This window comes from Annulohypoxylon maeteangense, assembly GCF_022496945.1.
Source record: "Annulohypoxylon maeteangense strain CBS 123835 unplaced genomic scaffold GGS22scaffold_1, whole genome shotgun sequence".
Lineage (NCBI taxonomy): Eukaryota > Fungi > Ascomycota > Sordariomycetes > Xylariales > Hypoxylaceae > Annulohypoxylon > Annulohypoxylon maeteangense.
Genome location: NW_025953248.1, coordinates 1640873 through 1659700, shown reverse-complemented (window position 1 = coordinate 1659700; position 18828 = coordinate 1640873). Strand labels below are relative to the sequence as shown.

Genomic DNA, 18828 nt, shown 5'->3' with positions numbered 1-18828 from the left:
GCTTTACCAGATTATCCAGATGACCCGGCCGTTGCTAAGGTAGCCTTTTTGTTTACGTCGGCAATGTACGAATGAAACGATGAAAACTTGTTATCAAAGTAATATGATATCAGAGTTTGAAATTCCCGTGAAATTTGAATCGGATTAAATCTTATATATCATCAGAGTATACCATGTGTCAGCTACCTGGTAAGGCGGGGAGACAGTGACTGCGGTCAAGGTGAGGTAAAAGTAAAAATAAATTATCATATCCATCCATGGATGCTGCTTCCCCTGATCTCTAAAGACCTAAAAACAAAAATCCACGGCTCTGTGTCAGTTTCATTAGGGCCTATCCTAAACCATATTAGCGCTTTCGCGGCACGGTCTCGGAAACTAACCTAGCTCGGGCTTAACCATCTGGGCGTTCATTAGTTCCTGGTGCTTGGTAAGTACTGCCCAGTATGATATACGCAGTACATAAAATGGTTTCATAGTCTCACAATCTCACTTTAGAATATCCATGGATATCTCTTTCATTCATTATTAATGGTATCTAGTCGTTAATTAGAGAAATTTTAGCCAGGCAAAGTTTCTCCATTCTTATTTTTAACGAGCCCGAGATACTCATATCGATTGAGTCCGTCGAAAAAACTCTCCGATTTACCTATTACGTAGGTAGGGAAGGATGTCAGTGGAATAGAGGCTGCTATGTTTAAGACTTCGCAGTAATAGCATAAGTTCCTCCAAACGTATAGCGGTGTCGTGGTATATAATATTGGCACTTAAATGCCCAATCTCAATCAGATACCGACCTTCTCGGCCTGAGAACCTAACATTCTGATATCTCATGTAGGTCTGAGTGATGTATGGTCTATGTGCATGGATGAGAATGCTATGCCATGCAGTCTAGGAAGACTAGCGACATTTGAGGCTAAGCGCTACATCGAAAGATTGCGACTCAGTATTAAAGAGTAGGCAACACTCAACTGTTAGAATCATGTTCCCGCTCGATAATATCGCTGCGGCCTAGGGAATGCGTCCCATCGTTTAGTACCATAGCCTCCCGGTGCCTTCTGCGTAAACGTTGCTCCTCGGCGCTCTGCTCGTTCACACGGGGAACAAGTTCGGCTCGCTCGCGTTCGTCCTCATTTATACATATTTCCAGCACAACTTTAATGTCGGATCTGTCCCCTCGCCTCCTCCTCTTCCTATTGATAAGTTTCGCCTTGAATAAAGCTTTCCGCCCTACTTGCGCCGTGGTAAGGTGGAAGCAAATGTCGCTAATGCGGTTCTTTCTTCGTTCCGAGTACATCGCGAAGTTCTTTTGCCTTTCTTCGACATTATCTCCCCATGGTTGTTTCGCCAGCCACCTCTCAACAAATCCAGCTTCGACCAATCTGTGGACGCCGTACCGATGGACTAGCTGGGAGACTAGCATGAGACAGCGCCGCTCACCGATGTCTCGGAGGTAATATTCGTCATACAGCGGATCGTCAAGTTTCTCGTGCTCTGCGTTGCCAAGTCCTAACTCGAGTGACCTGACGAGCGCACTGTAGGCTTTCGGGGTATTGAGTGCGGCCAAGGGCTCTTGGAATGCATCCTCTGCGAATCCGATTAGCTGACCATTAGTCGCGATATTCGAATAGCTTCAATACATACTATCTTCCATAGCAAATGCGAGCGCTCTCAACGCCTCCATACGTTCTTCACAATCCTCACGGGTGATCCCCCATAAAAGTTGGTAGATTGCCGAACCATCGTTAGTAGCCCGGCCAGCGATAATCTTCAAGGCCGTGTCTCGTATCGCGAAGTTATAGTGATTAAGCAGGCTCTCGAGAGTACCCTGTTTTAGTGAATCTTCTGTCTCTTGAGTGATATACTGGGTCTTTGGCGGCGTTGGTTTGATCTCAGCCTCATCTCGGTAGTATTCGAGGATTGTTCGCATACCGAAAAAGAAGCCGATGGTACTCAAGCCAAGACTAACCGCAATGAACCGGTCATCTTTGATGAAGGAATAGAATCCCATCTTTATGTACCCTCCTATCGAAAATCCATAACAATAGCGGGAAAGTGTGAAGTGAATGGTAGTACTGATGAAAAGCTCACAGTGCTTCCGAAGTTGGTATATATATATAAGAAGTGTGGGTAGGTAATTTGACGTATTTGACGTGATGGTGGCGCGCAGAGCTCAATCTTCAAGGTTCCGAAGTTAAAAGTCCAAATGCTTATCGATAGTCGGGCTACCCCAGTTCCAAGATCCTAGCTAGGTGGACCAAGCGCCTCATGTGTAACCTTGAACTTGCGTAGTGGGGCGATAAGATAAGAATCCTGGGAACAGTAAAAAAAAAAAGTTCAAGATTTCTAGACGTCAATTTATCTGCATATACACGTTCAGTATCTTAACCCCTCCACCAAACCTTCACGTATCCGGTTCTTGGTACCTTCACAATGCCAGGTTCCCAACTTAAGAGGTTAAAGGCCTCTCTCAGAGACAAAGGTGTTATTGGCCCACAGCTGTCTAAAAAGCAGAAGAAGAGAAATGCGCAGGATGGAAAGACGAATAATAATCGAAGGTTTCAGAAGGCAGCAGAGTTAGAGGGTATCCGAGAAGAGTTCAATCCTTTCGATTTCAAGCACAATGTGCGCGGTCCCAAGTTTCAGGTCACCACCAACCGGCCAGCAACTAGCAATGCTACCAAAGGAAGACCAAGCGAAGCAAAGTCTCTCGGCGAGGAAAGGGTACGTCTTCTGAATAAGGCGCCGTGTCCTTCTCTTATTCATTTACTAACTCTCTCAATCAGCGACGCCAAACTCTCCTTGTAGAGCTCAACCGACGCAATAAAGTAGGCGGCATACTCGACCGACGATTCGGAGAGAACGACCCATTCATGACACCCGAAGAAAAAATGCAAGAGAGATTTGTGAGGGAAAAGCAAACTCACAAGAGCTCCACGTTTGACCTTGAAGACGACGATTTTGGCGAGGGCTTGACTCATCTTGGAAAATCCTTGTCATTTGATAAACCGGGCCTGGTCGATGATTTTGAAGAAGATCTTTCAGCTGGATCTGATGCGGCCGACTCAGACGACGAGCATCGCGGCTCGAAGCGCATGCGGCCTTTGAACGACGATACCCAAGATGATGACCAGGAAGAAGGGCAACCAGAACGGAAAAAGACGAAACAGGAGGTCATGAAGGAAGTCATTGCAAAATCTAAATTTTATAAGGCTGAGCGACAAGCAGCCAAAGACGCCGACGAAGATCTACGGGAAGAACTTGATATGGAGCTCCCGGACCTCCACGATCTTCTATTTAATAGAAAGAAGGCGCCTAGCGGTACTGAAAGCAACACGGCCGAATCCGCTGCTGCTGGCAAGGAAAGGATGGAACGCGATTACGATATGCGACTCAGGCAATTAGCACAAGACAGGAGGGCACAACCCACGGATCGCACCAAGACAGAGGAGGAGAAGGCACAAGAAGAATCTAAGAGGCTAAAAGAACTCGAGGATAAACGCCTTAAAAGAATGCGCGGGGAGGAAGTCAGCGACGATGAGATCGAAGAGGATACTACCGATATTCAGCCAGAAGATCTGCCAGCTAAAGGCCCAGTTTTATTCACAGAAAATGAGGAGGACGATTTCGGGTTGGGAAAAGGAATCAAGACTCGGCCGACAGCAACGGAACTTGGTTTCGACGATGAAGACGATTTTGTTATTGAAGACAACTTAATAGCCAGCGATTCGGATCTAGAGCCTATCGAAAGTGGCGCATCGTCAAATGAAGAAGAATCAGACGCCGAAGATGATGACGAATTCACGAAAGGACTATTAAATGAAGAAGAAACGCAAAACCCAGTGTTCAGCAATCGATTCACGGGTTCTAATGTATCAACTGATACTAAGGAAGATTCAAACGGACTACCTTACACCTTCCCCTGTCCAGAGACTCTAGATGAGTTTGTGAAAATGACGCAAAACATCCCTATAGAGCATCTCCCAGCCGTGGTACAACGAGTTAGGGCGCTATATCATCCGAAACTAGACAGCGACAACAAGGCGAAGCTCGCCAAATTTGTGGCTATCCTCATTCAATATTTAGCACATTCATCTAATCTTCCGAAGTTACCTCCCTTCTCGGTACTCGAGAACCTCGTACGACACATACATTCCCTTGCGAAATCTTACCCTGTTGAGACAGCGAACGAGTTTCGTTCGCGACTCGAAGACTTTGGTCAATCAAGACCACTTTCTCCCAACTTAGGCGATTTGATAATTTTATCTGCTATTGGGACCATATTTCCAACATCAGATCATTTTCATCAGGTGACAACTCCGGCAGGGCTTCTCATTGCGAGAAATCTTGAGAAGGTTCCGAAGAAGGTCACAGACTACGCCCAAGGAGCTTATCTGTCGACTTTAGCCCTACAGTACCAACAAGTCTCGAAACGTTATGTCCCCGAGGCCATGAATTTCTGTCTCAACACATTATGTGCCCTCGCACCGGAGAAAGCTGCAGAAATTCCAGGGTATTTCCCAGTCCACGAGCCTACACCAGGGACTCGCATCTCCAATGCCCAGTTACTCGCCATTCGAAAGCTAAGTCCGGCGGACTGCATCAAGGATGATATAACTGACGAGGAGGCTGTCTCCACGAAAGTCGCAATACTAGCTGTTACCGTTCAATTAGTAGACGCAGCAGCAGATCTGTATAGCGGCAAGCCTGCATTCTTCGAAACATTCGAGCCGGCTAAGAACGTATTGAACCATCTAGTTAGCAAGCCGTGCCAAGCCAGGCTTCCAGCTACACTGGTTGAACGGTTCAACAAACTCCAATCAAAATTAGACAAAATGCTCGGACTCGCCCAGGTAGCTCGGCGGCCCCTCGAGCTCCACCACCACAGGCCACTTCCCATCAAGTTGGCTATTCCCAAATTCGAGGACTCATTCGATCCTAACAAACACTACGATCCCGACCGCGACAGGGCGGAGCTAGCGAAGTTGAAGGCGGAACACAAGAAGGAGCGCAAGGGTGCTATGCGGGAGCTGAGAAAGGACGCCAATTTCATGGCTCGCGAGCAGTTGAGGATGAAGAGAGCCAAGGATGCCGCATACGAGAAGAAGTACAAGAGACTTGTGGCGGAGATCCAAGGCGAGGAAGGTAGAGAGGCGAATGCATACGAGCGCGAGAAAGAGGCTCGAAAGCGGGCGTCGAAGAGATAGAGTTGCGGGTCTCTATAGATTAGACTCTGTGAGTGTATACGAAAAGTATATTATACCAATAGAAGCACTTATTGCAACGATAGAATCATACGCTTGCCTCTTTTTTTTTTTTTTTTTTTGGCGATGCAAAATTGTATGGTTATTGCCGTTGACCCGTTCACCCCCTGCTCGGGCGACATCTGGCCATAGCCTCCCTCTTTGTGCTGCGATCTGCTTTCTCCTTTTAATAAGCTACCTGATTAACTCTTCCTGCTTACAGAGTCGTGTTGTCCAGACATACTCTCCGTGATCTGATTGGTCCACTCGGCTTCGTGATACCGAAAAATACGATCTATTCCCCCCAAAACCACGACACAGCCTCAGGCGATTATATCGTGGAATCATACTCCATCAAGTGTTCTAGTGAATTATGTATAATCTTAGTAATTTGTGATTAGTGAACATTATAATGGATCAGACTTCTTTTCCCGAGGTCGTCTCACGCTTACGTCTGGGGACGTGCTGTTCGATTACGTGCATATGTGGGCAACCTGGTTGGACGAATATAGCTGCATCGGGCTTATTTATTTTGGCTCCTCGGCTATTACGCTTTGTTTACCGCCCCGGATTTATCGAATGAGATGTACTCCATATCTAAGAATTCTTCCTACTAAAACCGATCTCCTGGGCCGTGTTTACTGCTGGCGCTTGACCCTCGTCGCGGTCCGCCTGGGATATATTAAGCGTGTTTAAATGAGAGGGTAGTATCCTAAGTATGTTATCTCGCGTGGGGAAACTAGGCAAGGAAGTTGATAGCTAGGGGTAAGGTGTTTTGTTTGGGAGTGGTGGTTAATAGGGGGTCGTCTGAATATCCGGGGGTAGCCAAGAGAACAATTCTACAGAACAAACGTCTTACTCTTAGTGAATAGGATCAAGTGCACATGGATCAATAGAGTGTTATGATATAATAATAGTTCTTTCTGGGTTAAGCCTTGTGGGTCTTGTATGATATTACTTCGTAAAATAGCTTATTCCCACGTTAAGCAACCAGGTCGTCTGTACACCCATGAATATCTCCTCTCTCTGAATGGCGGCAACACGCTTGAAGAAGGTCTCCTTAATAGTCTTAGGTGTGTCAGAAGTCTTGTCATACATGACCTTTTGTTATACAAACCTATTTAGCCAACAGTTTTCTTGATATGTCTGCCCGAGTAGGTAGGTAGGTAGGTAAGTAGGTAGTACAGCATGACAGTGGTCTTTTGGAACTATCCCCTGTCAATGCCACGCTCTGTTCTATTAAATTGGTAATAAATATATGCGCTAGTCGTAGTCGGGATAGTATTAGAGTTGGATCTACATGTGTACAACCTATCCAACAACGAGAGCAAGACGTTGTTTAGCGTACTAATTCCACATGCTTTGTTACTTAGTAAGGACTCCCTTTGGTTTTTATTTGCTATGGAAGGATCGAACGTAAGTTTCTCACGAGATCATAGCACTAGGAGAGTTGGAGACATCAAACCATGATTCTTTCGTCGTCGTAGATCTCCAAATGCTTGGTATCTTAGCACGGACGCTGTAGAGGGAGGTTCACCATTATAATTTGGCAAACCATACAACTTCCGTTGAAGCTAGCTCCAGCTGGGTGAAGCACCTATCGATGGTTTGTCTAAGTATCCCGGGTATAGGCTTCTCTGAAGTCTATAAAAAGCGTATTCAACTACCTGGGCAAGCGTATATAATTCGTAGTTGTATTTTATAAAATGGGTATCATTCATGATCTATTTAATACAAAGCCGTACTCCAGTTCAGTGAGAACTTATGTCTATTTTTTCCGTTGTGAGTGGATCATTCTCTCTAATCCAGGGGACGATGGCCGACCTTTGAGGGTGTACAGCACTTGGTCGGCCCCTTTCCTCTTTGGCCTGTTCCCAGAAACAGGGCATCCTTTCATAGGCATCATAGAAATCGTAACCTTTCTGCCTATTATCCTTCGTGCGTTTTGAGCTATTCTCCGTGATCTCTTACTCTAAGGATATGCCACGCATCTCAGTGGCGACTTCGTCTTATAGGATCGATACTATAACTCTTATATCTCATCGATTTTCCTTGGTATTCTCTCAAATACTGTCGATAGCGAGCAGGGAGTGTATTTGGTGTGCTTAGATACTTAATTGTAGTATCCAGTCACATGGTTTTCGTTAGTCGATGTAATCAAGTAAGTAACCCTACTTGATTCGCAACACATCTAGTGGTGCCCGTGAGGGATAGGTGATCCAGAGGCCTGTCGCATGCTCTGGTATTTGCGGAAATCACTATTGACAAACTGGGCTGGAACTAGATTAGTATTTAGTTATAGCCCTTGATAAAGTCCGGGATATCATAGTTTACTCACCTGAAGGCGGGGGTGTTGCTTGACAAGTCGGATATCTGTACTCTATGCCTTGGTGTCCAGAGGTGTTGTGTGATAAATTTCTTCTCTTTTGTACCCAGGCTAAGACTTGCTGTTGTTGAACGTGGCTATATTCTCCAAACCTCTCGAGTGCCATCAGCGCATTATCTTCGAGTGATCCGACCCATAATTGTCTTGAAATTTCATCATCGCCACCAATTGGATTAGATGAATTTTGCATGCTCTGATTTTGCGCTGTCTGTGGATGACGATGCTGCGTGAACTGGCCAACCAACATCGGGTCCAGTGGAATAGAAGGTACGGGTGGTGTTGATGGTGTCGAGGTCACCGAGGGCATCGATTGCATATTGTATGAAGCAGAGGCATCTAGAGAATGATCTCCAACCTCTGTAGCTAAGTATGACTGCACATAGTCGTTGCTAGTAGGAAAGTTATGGCTAGGATGGTCAAAAGAGTTCATCCAGCCGTCATAAGTATCGTGGCCATAACTAGGAACCGCCGAAGACATTGGCGGACTTACTACCGGCCACGATGAGGCAACGGGCACGGTAGAGAGTGCAGCCGGGATAGGGCTGTTCGAGGCCTGTCTGCTCTGCAATGACCACGACGTAGTATATCCTTCTGTTTCATCAGACACCGAACTCATAGAATCCGTTTGTGAATCAGACTTTAAGATTTCGTCGAGGAGTGCCAACTTTTGTTTGCGCTTCTCTCCTATGATTTGGTGTCAGCGAAAGATTTGGATGTTGAAAAATACTCACGATGTTTTTTTCTCGGGAATAACTTACGATAGGCACGAGACGCGATTCGGTTTTGTTCTTTACGTACGTCGCTATTTCTCTTTTTGGGAGCCTTCGTCCGTCCAGAGGCAGTTGAAGTGTTGGTGTTCATTTTTTCCGTGGCGCCAGCAAAAAAAATGTAGCCTTACAAGTGAAGCGGGTGCTACCTTTGTATAAAATGTGAAGATTGTAGATCGTAGATGAGTCAGTTTATCAAGTTGCTTTAAACGAGCACATAACCGGAATGAGACGAGTCGTTATATAAGATGGCGTTAGGAGATATGGAGGTGATTTTGTTACTAAGTAGGGTAGAGATACGAACAGCCCTATCATCTCGCATCTCTTAAAGCTAGTACCACTATTTCAGGTGCAGACTTCAAACCCCGTCTTGATTCCACAGCTAGGGGAGTCTCTCTTATTGGGTGACCATGGGCCTTTTCGCATCTGCGGGCGATCATGATGTGGACCGCCATCTTTAAGCTTAAGATTTAAGAATGCTACACATGTTGACATGGGATAGATGGAACGACAGTTAGTGATCTGGCCAGCGAGATATAATCTCGTACGCGCAACCCGATTGGTGAAGATTTGAACGAACGGTCAGTTAGATAGCTTGTCGAGTATCAAGCGACTGTATTAATTTGGCATAGCGTGAAGAATATGGGGGAAGTTGAAAATAGAACACGACTAGCGATGTTCATGGTCAGGGGTATAGAACAAGCCCTATAATTGGCTACCCTTAGTAATCTTGTTACCAAGCATCTAAGCAGGCAAGGGTCGACCAATCGAAGGTCAGCCATGATCTCTTCTAGATGTCTAATTCGGTACTCATCAAAGCTCACCTCAGCACCTACTTATGCACCATGCACATCCCAATGATTATCTAAAATCTTGAATGCACGGGATGTCTCCGTTGTCCAACTTTTGTCGTTATACTCGCCGCCACCGATGACTACGATAGCTTCAAAGTTGCCTCGTAGGGCTACGCTTTTCCGTACTATCCTTGCCACGGCTCGTTCCAAATGACGACATCCAGGGGGATTCGCTTGACGGTTTCTACCTAGGTTTCCAGGGACATTGTTATGTGAACTCATGGCTTGGTAGTCTATTATCTCCGACCAAGTGCATAAACAGCTCCAGGGCTGCTGTTGTGCATTTGCACATCAAATACCTTAGACAAGTACATGTGGGATACCCTGAGATGTCCCTGGAAGGCGTCTTTTTAATTACTAGGTAGGTACTTGGTATTTGGGAAATGTACAGCGTAATCAAACGCCACATGCCGAGGTATCTCCTACTAATTATGGTAAGCGAGTTCAAATTTAATGATCGAATATTATTCGAGTCTATATTAGGTTCATACATGCAACCGTTATCTCTTTTAGTTTACCAAAGTCTTGTTGGTAGCACGGTTGCCATGACAAGACACAATGAGGGTTCTACCAACCTCCTCTCACGACTGATATTGAACGAACTGTTTATACCTACTAGTACACAGCAGCTAGCCTAGTAAAGCAGGTATTGACTTAGTCGGTAAACGGTCTGTACCTAAAGATGTATTAATAGCTGAGCACGTTCAGTATGTCAGGGGTATCGGCCCACTTACACCCGTCCGCAATTCCGCTAGGATTTTTCTCAGCTCTCAGCCTTATTCTTATTCTTCCTCCTAGAGGTTTTCCACCAGGCTCTTTCTAGTAATCAAGAGCGATGTTTGAATCGGGAAACCTCTTTACCTTCACTTCCCGCTCTCGGAAGCAGTAAATAAAATAAATATCTGGGTAGGGTAACGATTTGCGGATGTATTTATTGATTACATACATGTGTATGTGGAAGTTCCAAGTTCTGGGCGATGGTTTCTTTTGGCTAAGGCTACTTTTAGGTAGCAGTGGTGGAGATTGATTGTCCTTTTGCTTTTCCTTATGTAATTCGGTACGATGGTACGATGGTACTTACTCCGTGCATGGATGCATCGAGTAAATGTCGGGTATGCTGTAGAAGAGCGGACTAATTAGCGGACTAGCGGAGTTAAGCAAGACTCGTTTTGCGGCTGACACCTCGAGATAATACCGTAGTCTATATCTGATTGGTCTAAATTTTTACGAGAGGGAGTTAGACGATTTGGAATATTAATCCATCTATTCTTATGAGCAATAGTTAGTAGGTAGTTTAAAGCTACCCATAGATTCGGTTCGCTGAAATACTACATATTTACATACTACATACCTAGATAGTGGATGGTCAGGGATTGTAGGTATATATAAACTTTTACCTGAAGTATTTCGAACTTACTAACCTGTTTCCACCAATGGCGGAAGAAGAAAACTTGGTTAAAATGAGTAAGAAGGCGATCGCTTCGCATACGTCAGATCCTATTCCGTGTCTGACATCTTAGTCAAATATATGAATGAATATCTACAATACATACCTAGATACCTACTTACATATAGGTCTGTGTGAAAATAGAGCTGACTTGTCGTAGATAAATAAGCTGGCGGCGGCAAATATCTGTGGTCTCTATTTTCCTCGTCGAATATTTCCTGTTAGAAACCTTACGAGGCAACAATAGCCTGTAATCCTCTTCGATTACAATTCCAGGCTTATTCGAATGAGATATTCGTGGCCCACGCAAGCAGGACAAGCAGGACAAGCAGGACAAGCAAAAGAGGCATCGAATCTATGCCCTTACTTTGCGCCACTTCAAATCATGCGCCTTAATAGCTAATGACGTTGCAGATGACGGTGCGGTGAAGAGAACTCTGCCGACCTCGAAGACGATTGGCGGTTAGGCACCTATAGACCTAAGACTTTGGACTTTGGTGGATGTGTGTCGAAAGCACGATGCCTAATGATGATAAGGCTGTACTTGTGAACATATTATTTGGAAGTTCTCGAGAGAGGGCCTCCCGCCTCTTCTAAAAATCTTACGCTGTAAAAATCTTTGAAATCTGCCCACGGAGCGCCCGAGGTCCGCTGTGTGTCAAGCATCGACCCCGCCTTTTGGCACGCGTATCTTAAGGCTGCTAAGTAGAAGAAACTTTGTTAGATACTAACTAGGTACTAGGGAGGTGACCTTGGAAACGCTCAGATATCTATACAAATATTAAAGAGTATAACAAAACTTTGTGCCAAAATATGAACGTAAATCAAATTGCCGACCAATCCGTTTGCGTAGAAGCTTTGAGCTGGTACGAATCCGTAGGGGTCCGAATTGGAGAATTGAAGATTGTGCTTTCTCTCGTCATAGGTACATAGGTACGGACCCATTACCTAGGCGTGTAAATAGCGTGGCATTGGTTGTTATGCGATCCGTGTGTATCCTGGATAGCGACTTCCTCCACATTACATGCAGCACAGGCCAAATTGGATGCCGAAAAGAGCAAGGAAGGAGGCAGGGGCAATAAGTACTTGAAAGTATATTTGAGGCTGAGTTTTAAAAATTGGCACCCAACTCACTCAGAACTCTCCGCATTCTAGCCTCAAACTACAACTAGAGTACTTCGAAATCGAAGCCACGATTCCATCAGATTCTACGGCGGAACAGTGGCACACTAAGAAAATCTCAGCCTCGAAGTGAACAGAAGTAATTGTTGGTTCTACGCAAAGACCGACAAGATTCACATTGTGCCTCTTCTGGGTTTCTAAAAGTTGCTTGCTAATCGGCAGTAGAAAAGTTGATTTATCTGCCAGATATTCTTCTTGACGACTTTTCTATTCTTTTTCATTTCTGACTATCAATCATATAGAAAGGAAGGCACCAATCGTCGTTAGTTTACGGACTAGAGCCTTCTCGAATCAGTTCGCGGACTATTTTCAGCAGGAACGTAGCCAGAACCTTCCAGCAACTCCAAGGAAAGGTACCTACATACAGTGAGAATCCACCAATCTCGTGTATCGCAAACCTGCTAAAGCCAAAGTCAAACCATAGATACCAACCAAAGAAGTTCACCATTCTGCCGTCGCCTTTTCTTCTGCCGTCTTCTTCGCCTACTTAATTCCACCTGGTAAGTCTCAATCGAACTATTATCCCTTTACATTCCTTTTCTACAAATTTCCAAAATCCCACCCAAAAAATCCTATGTCGGCCGATCTTCGCAATTGTGGGGCGTTATCATAACGACTACTGTGCTGTTTTTCCCTCTCTTCTTACTAATACTAGGCTTTCACTCTCCAACATCTGCCCAGTGGTTGGGTTGCTTTGACTATACTACTGAAATTTAAAGTCGCATCATTGGCTAACACCGATCAATACTTAAGATCCTATTTAATTTGATCAGCGACTCGTCCACTCGCCGAATACCACACACTCTCCGACCATCCCATCTCATCTACGAATTTGGACAAGATGGCCAAGGAGACGAAGCTCTACGAGGCCCTTGGTGTGCGTTTTACTCCTAGCCTCCAATTATCGAATTTCTAGGTACATATGCTGATGTTCTTTGTTTAGGTTGCGCCAACTGCGACAGACCAAGAACTCAAGAAGGCATACAAGACAAGTGCATTAAAGTGGCATCCTGGTATGACATAGCTCGATTGCGTGGTATAGATATTTTAGAAGCACCTGATATTAACCCCGGCCCGATAGATAAGAATGCCCACAACCCTGCTGCTGAAGACAAGTTCAAGGAGATTTCACATGCATACGAAATCCTATCCGATCCTCAGAAGCGCCAGGTCTACGACCAATATGGTGAGGCTGGCCTCGAGGGAGGTGCCGGTGGTGGTGGTATGGCCGCCGAAGATCTCTTCGCCCAGTTCTTCGGCTCCGGTTCCTTCGGTGGCGGCATCGGCGGCATGTTTAGTGGAATGGGCGGGGCCCCTCGTGGCCCCCCCAAGGCACGAACTATTCACCACACACACAAGGTATCTCTAGAAGACGTTTACCGAGGCAAGATTTCTAAGCTTGCACTACAACGTTCTGTAATCTGCAGCAAATGCGAAGGCCGAGGAGGCAAGGAAGGCGCAGTGCGACGCTGTCCTGGCTGTGATGGTCATGGTATGAAAACCATGATGCGACAGATGGGTCCCATGATCCAGCGCTTTCAAACGGTTTGCCCTGACTGTAATGGTGAGGGTGAGATTATTAAGGAGAAAGACCGTTGTAAGGGTTGCAACGGAAAGAAGACCGTCGTCGATAGAAAGGTACTTCACGTCCACGTTGATCGCGGTGTTAGAAGTGGCACCAAGGTCGAGTTCAGGGGTGAAGGCGACCAGGCTCCAGGTGTCCAAGCCGGTGACGTTGTCTTCGAGATCGAGCAGAAGCCTCACCCTCGATTCACCCGGAAAGAGGACGATCTATTATACCGCGCCGAGATCGACCTTGTTACTGCCTTGGCTGGTGGCACAATCTACATCGAGCATCTGGATGATAGATGGCTGAGCGTCGAGATTCTACCCGGCGAGGCCATTGCACCAGGTATGTATTGGTTCGATAATGTACACTGAATTTGGAACTAATGAGACTCCGTGTAGATACCGTAAAGATGCTGCGAGGCCAGGGTATGCCTTCGCCCAGACACCACGACTTCGGCAACATGTACATACAGTTCTCTGTCAAGTTCCCCGAGCGTGGGTGGACAACCGACGAGGCTTCTTTCGAGGCTTTACGTAAGATCCTCCCCTCTCCTCCGGTGCAAAACATCCCTCCATCAGACGCTATGACGGATGATGTGAGCCTGGATGACCTAGACAACCAAGGACAGGCGCGAGCATTCGGAGGTGCTGGTGGTATGGAAGACGAGGATGAAGATGGACACCCTCACGGAGAACGCGTGCAGTGCGCGTCCCAATAAACAGGTTGTCAAGCGGGAGCTGGCCAGTTCATTCCCAGGATGCTTCGACTACACGAAGTTTCATGATTCGCATAATATACGAACCCCGTCAGGCATCGCTTTCCGGCCGAGTTAGTAGAGGGTCTACATTTACGGCGTGATGTTTCGACGGGTTGAGGACACGAATGATTTGCATGATCAGGGGGCATGGGAAAGGGAGCTGCTGCTATACATCTGATACGAAGGGTTCGTTATTTGTCTGGAGGGCTAGGTTTTTTGTGTTCTTTGCTGGAGGACCATCACCGCCTTTCTCATCGATTACACCGGCGTCATCTTACTCCCACCCCTGACGCTTCTTGCTAGTTGGCGTTACATGGACATAGAGGAACTAGGACAGACGTGCTTTTATTCCGGCCTCGATTGCATTTAACAGTTCATCCTAATTTTGTTGACGTCTAGTTATTTGTGATCCTTAATAGTGTGTTACCTATGTACATTTGAAGGGTGACTTGTTCCCTCTCTGAACTGTGAACCAACGTATTTATGATTGCCTGCTCGGATTAGTTTACTTTGCAGAGATAGATCTAGAATGCACTACGTTGATGTCGAATAATCAGACGAGTAATATTCGCATTAGCAAGATTACCTAAGGAGCAACCGAGCCCCTTGCAGAATCCCCTCCCTCTGCTTCTGCCTCCTCCTCAAATTCGGTCTTGCGCAACTTTTCGACTGGGTAGAGGATATTTTCTAGCTGGTCTCGTGAAATATCTAGGTTCCCATCGGCTGTTTCCTGGATACTCCCGGAAGAAACCCAGGTACCTGCGTCGTCGGGTTCGTATAGCAAGAGTGATTGTGCTGTTTTTGTGATACCTGAATTTCCCTGTACCTCGTCATTGCTGTCGGTAGATTGGTGAGGATCAATCGAAACGATTAATCTCGGGTTTCCCTCTGAGCTGGGAGCCATAATAACATCGAGCGGACTGCCGGGTACATTCAGAGTCTGCACGTGTTCGAGCGTGTTATCTTGCAGAAGCTCGAAGACGAAGATCGCTGGTACACTGTTTTCATCACGTTGTTAGATTTTATACACAACAAACAATACCACGTCAGGAGTAGAAAGGGGGAAGAGGGGTGGGGAGAGGGGACTTACAGCTCGCAAATCACCAACACGTAGCACCGGCCACGCACATCATACGAGCACAACCGCGCCACAGCGACCTTGTTCGCAGCGGGCACAACCTCCCTCACCCGCGCCAAAACATCAGCCTTGCAGAGAAGCTTCCCAGCCTTCCACTCCCACACGAAAACCTCGTCGTCGCCGCCCGCGGAAACGAGGACTTCGGGTCGAAGAGCCGGCACGTCGAGCGCGGCGACGAAGGACTCGTGGCCGAGACAGTAGGTCTCGATTACGTGGGCCTGCGGCACCCCGCGCGAGACGCGGATGTGTTCGTCGCGGTCCGCGGTTAGGATGTATGACCGTCCGTCTGAGGACGCGGTTGCGAGCGAGGTGAGCATGGATACGTGCCCGAGGATTAGGTCGTGCGTGAAGGCGGGAGTGTCTTTCTCTTTCCGGATTTCTTGGCCTTGCGCGAGGATCCGCTCTTGGTCTTCGAGGGCGCGGAGGTTGCGCTTGGAGTGCACTGTTAGGCGGTTTGCGGAGGGTTTGAAGGGGGTTGATGGGGGAGGAGTGGTGGTTGAGGCGGGGGTTGGGGGGTTGGATGTTTCTGTGGTGGCGGTGATGGGGGTGGAAGTGGGAATTAAGGGGAGTGAGTAGACGTCTCCGAATTTATCTGCGGAGAGGATGGTGAGTCCGTCTGCGGTGGTGGTTATGGCGATGGAACTGGGGCGCTTCGGCATGACTCTGTATACCTAGTGAGATGGTATTCCATATATGATCTGGAAGAATTTCGTCGTACCTCTGACTTAATTCCTTCAAAGTGCCCTTTCCATCATGCTCGAACACCCATATGGCCTTGTCCTGACCAGTCACGGCGACTACATGACTTCCATCTTCGGTTGCCGTCAGCAGAGCTACGAATGGCAATTCTGGCTGTTGAGCTCGGGACTCGGACTTTTGCTTTTGCTTCTTTTGCTTCTTTCCGTCACCGCTTGCCGCTGGTTCTGCTGTGCCAGCGTCAGCTTGTCCATTTCCCCCCTGAACATCGGACTTTTCATCCGAACTGAGCTTGCGCTTCTTTGATGGACGCTGACCACTCTCTTGCTCAGCGGGATCTTGTCCTTCCTGAGTAGTTATTTCTTCATTTTTGAGAGGTTCATCCTTTTCGGCCTTATTCGATAGGGGATGAGTCCATGAGGACAGAAATGAGCCCCCCGAGCTAAGGTCGAATGTGTGAATTCTGGTCCCTTTAGCAGCGCAGAGGACGGAGGTTTGTCCAAGTTGGTATAGACATTGATATGGAAGATTCATGGTGTTGTAGCTCTTAAGAACTCCGATTTCAGGGCTGTACTGGCCACAATTAGCCTTTTCAACGTCCGGCCGTTGATTACTTGTAATAGCCCCCTTATATTCTTATATAACAGAAATTGTTTAGAATAGAATGCTTGAGCTCACTTTTCATATGAGAGAGAAGTTAAAGTGAAAATTCAAGCTGTATGCTTAATTGCACAATCGAAACAAATTTCTAGAATAAATGGGTCATATGTATCTATACAGTGTGTATCTTTCTTCCGAAGTACCGGGATACGTATATCTCAGCCTCAAATTGAGGCGCAGCTCACGCTAGTCGCGCGACAGTGGATACCACCTCTTACGTACCGTCTTATCCGCTGTCTTACACGTCTCACGATAATTTTGAAGACAACTCAACATTAGTTACACATCCATATGGAGACGTTCATATAAACATAAAATCAGCGTTAATTGCATCTTCGTCCGAGCTTTCTGTTGTCTCATTTTAAGCGTTGTCCCTAACACCAAATTGGAATTCCACCTGAAGGATCACCGACGGATCCGTCGTCACACGGACTTTTAACGACAGCTGTCACTCTTGGACAGAAGCTGCGCGCAAATAACCTTTCCATATAGTGAACATTCTCACCCAAACAAAAACTCGAACACATAACTCCATCTTCGTTCACCATGGCGCAGCTTCTACTTGACCTCGTTTACTCGTTCGGCAATTGTCTAAATTGCTTCCCCGGATCGCCGACCCTGAAGATCAACAGCCGATCCTTTAAGATACTGCGACTACTAGGAGAAGGTGGATTTAGCTATGTATATCTCGTACAAGATACAGCGACGGCAGAACTCTTTGCGCTTAAGAAGATAAGATGTCCTTTTGGCCAAGAGTCAGTCCAGCAAGCGATGCGAGAAGTCGAAGCGTACAAGACCTTTACCCATACTTCCAACATCATCCACAGCGTCGACTATTCCATTGCGAACGAGCGAAACGATGCAGATGCGAAGACGGTATATGTGTTACTACCATATTACAGACGGGGTAACCTACAAGATATTATCAATGCGAACTTAGTAAACCATACGAAATTCCCCGAAAAGGAACTCATGCGCCTCTTCCTCGGCGTATGTAAAGCTCTTAAGGACATGCACCTATACCAAGGGCCGTCGGGTGGTGAGCGCATGGTAGCAGACAATACAAAAAATGGCAATGAAGGACGTGGCAAGAAAGGAAAGCGCAATAAAGCTGTTGCAGCTGCAGACGCAGATGACGAGACCGAACAAGCAAGACCGTTGATGGTAAATGAGGAACTGGTGAGACCTGGCGAACGGAGATCGTATGCGCATAGAGATATTAAGCCAGGTAAGCTCTTCATCCGAAATACTTCTGGACTGCCGTCTTGTATACTAATTATAAATCTTTGAAGGTAACATCATGATCGACGACTCAGGCTCGCAACCTATTATAATGGATCTAGGCTCGATCGCCGAATCTCCTATCGCCATATCAACACGATCTCTTGCCATCGCCACTCAAGATACAGCAGCAGAACACAGCACGATGCCTTATCGAGCGCCTGAACTCTTCGATGTGAAGACCGGCACTGTTATTGATACCAAAGTCGATATCTGGTCTCTGGGGTGCACTTTATATGCGTGTCTAGTAGGCAAATCGCCTTTCGAGATGCGCAGCGACGAAACTGGTGGAAGTTTAAGCATGTGTGTGCTAGGAGGAGACTGGCGATTCCCGGATGAGGGGCCTAAGGGTCAAAAGAAAGGAAAGGCTCCGGCCGGATCTGCTGGTCGCGAGGAGGGTGCGATTAGCGAACCAATTAAGGACGTAGTCAGGAAATGCTTGAGCGTCGAGCCAAGCGAACGCCCGGATATCGAGGAACTAATAGATCTAGTGGAAGAGGTTCTTGATGAGTTACCTGAAGATGACGTATGAGAGGTAAAAGGTTGGGGAGTCGTTTCTTCTGTGTATACTGTACATTATAACCTTCTGTATTAGATGTACCTAGGGACGGGCCATGAAATTTGGTATGACAATGACGGCGTTGTTGCTCCGAGAGCAAATAATTTACATGGGCGTTTGGTGGTTACCCATGATCTATCTACATAGTACTAGAATTAGTACTACGTACTTGATGTTAAGTGATTTGCTTGTGACAATACTATGTACATATAGTTATGAGCGTGCATAAAATTTATGTTGAAGATATTACTTTGTCAACCGCCAATCACAATCATCAATTCGTGTCGTTTA

At 46.5% G+C, this 18828-nt stretch overlaps 6 protein-coding genes across 6 annotated transcripts; 3 read left to right on the top strand and 3 right to left on the bottom strand.

Annotated features, from left to right (window-relative positions):
* Window positions 1-489: 489 nt before the first annotated feature.
* GGS22DRAFT_149617 (uncharacterized protein) lies at window positions 490-2152 on the bottom strand. The gene is made up of 2 exons (XM_047959166.1): window positions 1642-2152; window positions 490-1584 (listed from the first exon to the last, which is right to left on the bottom strand). Exons 1-2 carry the CDS (start codon window positions 2006-2008, stop codon window positions 965-967), a joined length of 987 nt encoding a protein of 328 aa, XP_047823790.1. The 5' UTR covers window positions 2009-2152; the 3' UTR covers window positions 490-964.
* Window positions 2153-2430: 278 nt separating this feature from the next.
* GGS22DRAFT_177078 (Nop14-like protein) lies at window positions 2431-5204 on the top strand (the record flags this gene model as incomplete). Its single annotated transcript, XM_047963487.1, has 2 exons — window positions 2431-2721; window positions 2784-5204. The coding sequence occupies 2 exons, from the start codon at window positions 2431-2433 to the stop codon at window positions 5202-5204; spliced, it is 2712 nt and encodes a 903-aa protein (XP_047823789.1).
* Window positions 5205-7195: 1991 nt separating this feature from the next.
* Window positions 7196-8735, bottom strand: GGS22DRAFT_194246 (uncharacterized protein). The gene is made up of 3 exons (XM_047965476.1): window positions 8385-8735; window positions 7579-8310; window positions 7196-7520 (listed from the first exon to the last, which is right to left on the bottom strand). The coding sequence occupies exons 1-3, from the start codon at window positions 8485-8487 to the stop codon at window positions 7432-7434; spliced, it is 924 nt and encodes a 307-aa protein (XP_047823788.1). The 5' UTR covers window positions 8488-8735; the 3' UTR covers window positions 7196-7431.
* A 3513-nt stretch (window positions 8736-12248) lies between these two features.
* Window positions 12249-14257, top strand: GGS22DRAFT_6524 (DnaJ domain-containing protein). The gene is made up of 5 exons (XM_047967676.1): window positions 12249-12376; window positions 12630-12753; window positions 12820-12889; window positions 12958-13788; window positions 13845-14257. The coding sequence occupies exons 2-5, from the start codon at window positions 12718-12720 to the stop codon at window positions 14162-14164; spliced, it is 1257 nt and encodes a 418-aa protein (XP_047823787.1). The 5' UTR covers window positions 12249-12376; window positions 12630-12717; the 3' UTR covers window positions 14165-14257.
* A 313-nt stretch (window positions 14258-14570) lies between these two features.
* Window positions 14571-16755, bottom strand: GGS22DRAFT_6580 (uncharacterized protein). Its single transcript, XM_047967702.1, has 3 exons — window positions 16060-16755; window positions 15294-16004; window positions 14571-15201 (listed from the first exon to the last, which is right to left on the bottom strand). Exons 1-3 carry the CDS (start codon window positions 16569-16571, stop codon window positions 14790-14792), a joined length of 1635 nt encoding a protein of 544 aa, XP_047823786.1. The 5' UTR covers window positions 16572-16755; the 3' UTR covers window positions 14571-14789.
* A 195-nt stretch (window positions 16756-16950) lies between these two features.
* GGS22DRAFT_149599 (kinase-like protein) lies at window positions 16951-18697 on the top strand. Its single transcript, XM_047959165.1, has 2 exons — window positions 16951-17925; window positions 17990-18697. The coding sequence occupies exons 1-2, from the start codon at window positions 17244-17246 to the stop codon at window positions 18508-18510; spliced, it is 1203 nt and encodes a 400-aa protein (XP_047823785.1). The 5' UTR covers window positions 16951-17243; the 3' UTR covers window positions 18511-18697.
* The last annotated feature ends 131 nt before the right edge of the window (window positions 18698-18828 follow it).

What these genes read in the sequence shown, in the direction of transcription:
- GGS22DRAFT_149599 (XM_047959165.1), top strand. Translation starts at nt 17,244, where the DNA reads ATGGCGCAGCTTCTACTTGACCTCGTTTACTCGTTCGGCAATTGTCTA. An exon ending in GCATAGAGATATTAAGCCAG is followed by an intron (nt 17,926 to 17,989) that starts GTAAGCTCTTCA and finishes AAATCTTTGAAG; the next exon opens with GTAACATCATGATCGACGAC.
- GGS22DRAFT_194246 (XM_047965476.1), bottom strand. Translation starts at nt 8,487, where the DNA reads ATGAACACCAACACTTCAACTGCCTCTGGACGGACGAAGGCTCCCAAA. An exon ending in AATCGCGTCTCGTGCCTATC is followed by an intron (nt 8,311 to 8,384) that starts GTAAGTTATTCC and finishes ACCAAATCATAG; the next exon opens with GAGAGAAGCGCAAACAAAAG. An exon ending in AGCAACACCCCCGCCTTCAG is followed by an intron (nt 7,521 to 7,578) that starts GTGAGTAAACTA and finishes ATACTAATCTAG; the next exon opens with TTCCAGCCCAGTTTGTCAAT.
- GGS22DRAFT_149617 (XM_047959166.1), bottom strand. Translation starts at nt 2,008, where the DNA reads ATGGGATTCTATTCCTTCATCAAAGATGACCGGTTCATTGCGGTTAGT. An exon ending in CGCATTTGCTATGGAAGATA is followed by an intron (nt 1,585 to 1,641) that starts GTATGTATTGAA and finishes TCGGATTCGCAG; the next exon opens with AGGATGCATTCCAAGAGCCC.
- GGS22DRAFT_6524 (XM_047967676.1), top strand. Translation starts at nt 12,718, where the DNA reads ATGGCCAAGGAGACGAAGCTCTACGAGGCCCTTGGT. An exon ending in TGCATTAAAGTGGCATCCTG is followed by an intron (nt 12,890 to 12,957) that starts GTATGACATAGC and finishes CCGGCCCGATAG; the next exon opens with ATAAGAATGCCCACAACCCT. An exon ending in CGGCGAGGCCATTGCACCAG is followed by an intron (nt 13,789 to 13,844) that starts GTATGTATTGGT and finishes GACTCCGTGTAG; the next exon opens with ATACCGTAAAGATGCTGCGA.
- GGS22DRAFT_6580 (XM_047967702.1), bottom strand. Translation starts at nt 16,571, where the DNA reads ATGAATCTTCCATATCAATGTCTATACCAACTTGGACAAACCTCCGTC. An exon ending in TTGAAGGAATTAAGTCAGAG is followed by an intron (nt 16,005 to 16,059) that starts GTACGACGAAAT and finishes CTAGGTATACAG; the next exon opens with AGTCATGCCGAAGCGCCCCA. An exon ending in GTGTTGGTGATTTGCGAGCT is followed by an intron (nt 15,202 to 15,293) that starts GTAAGTCCCCTC and finishes TGATGAAAACAG; the next exon opens with TGTACCAGCGATCTTCGTCT.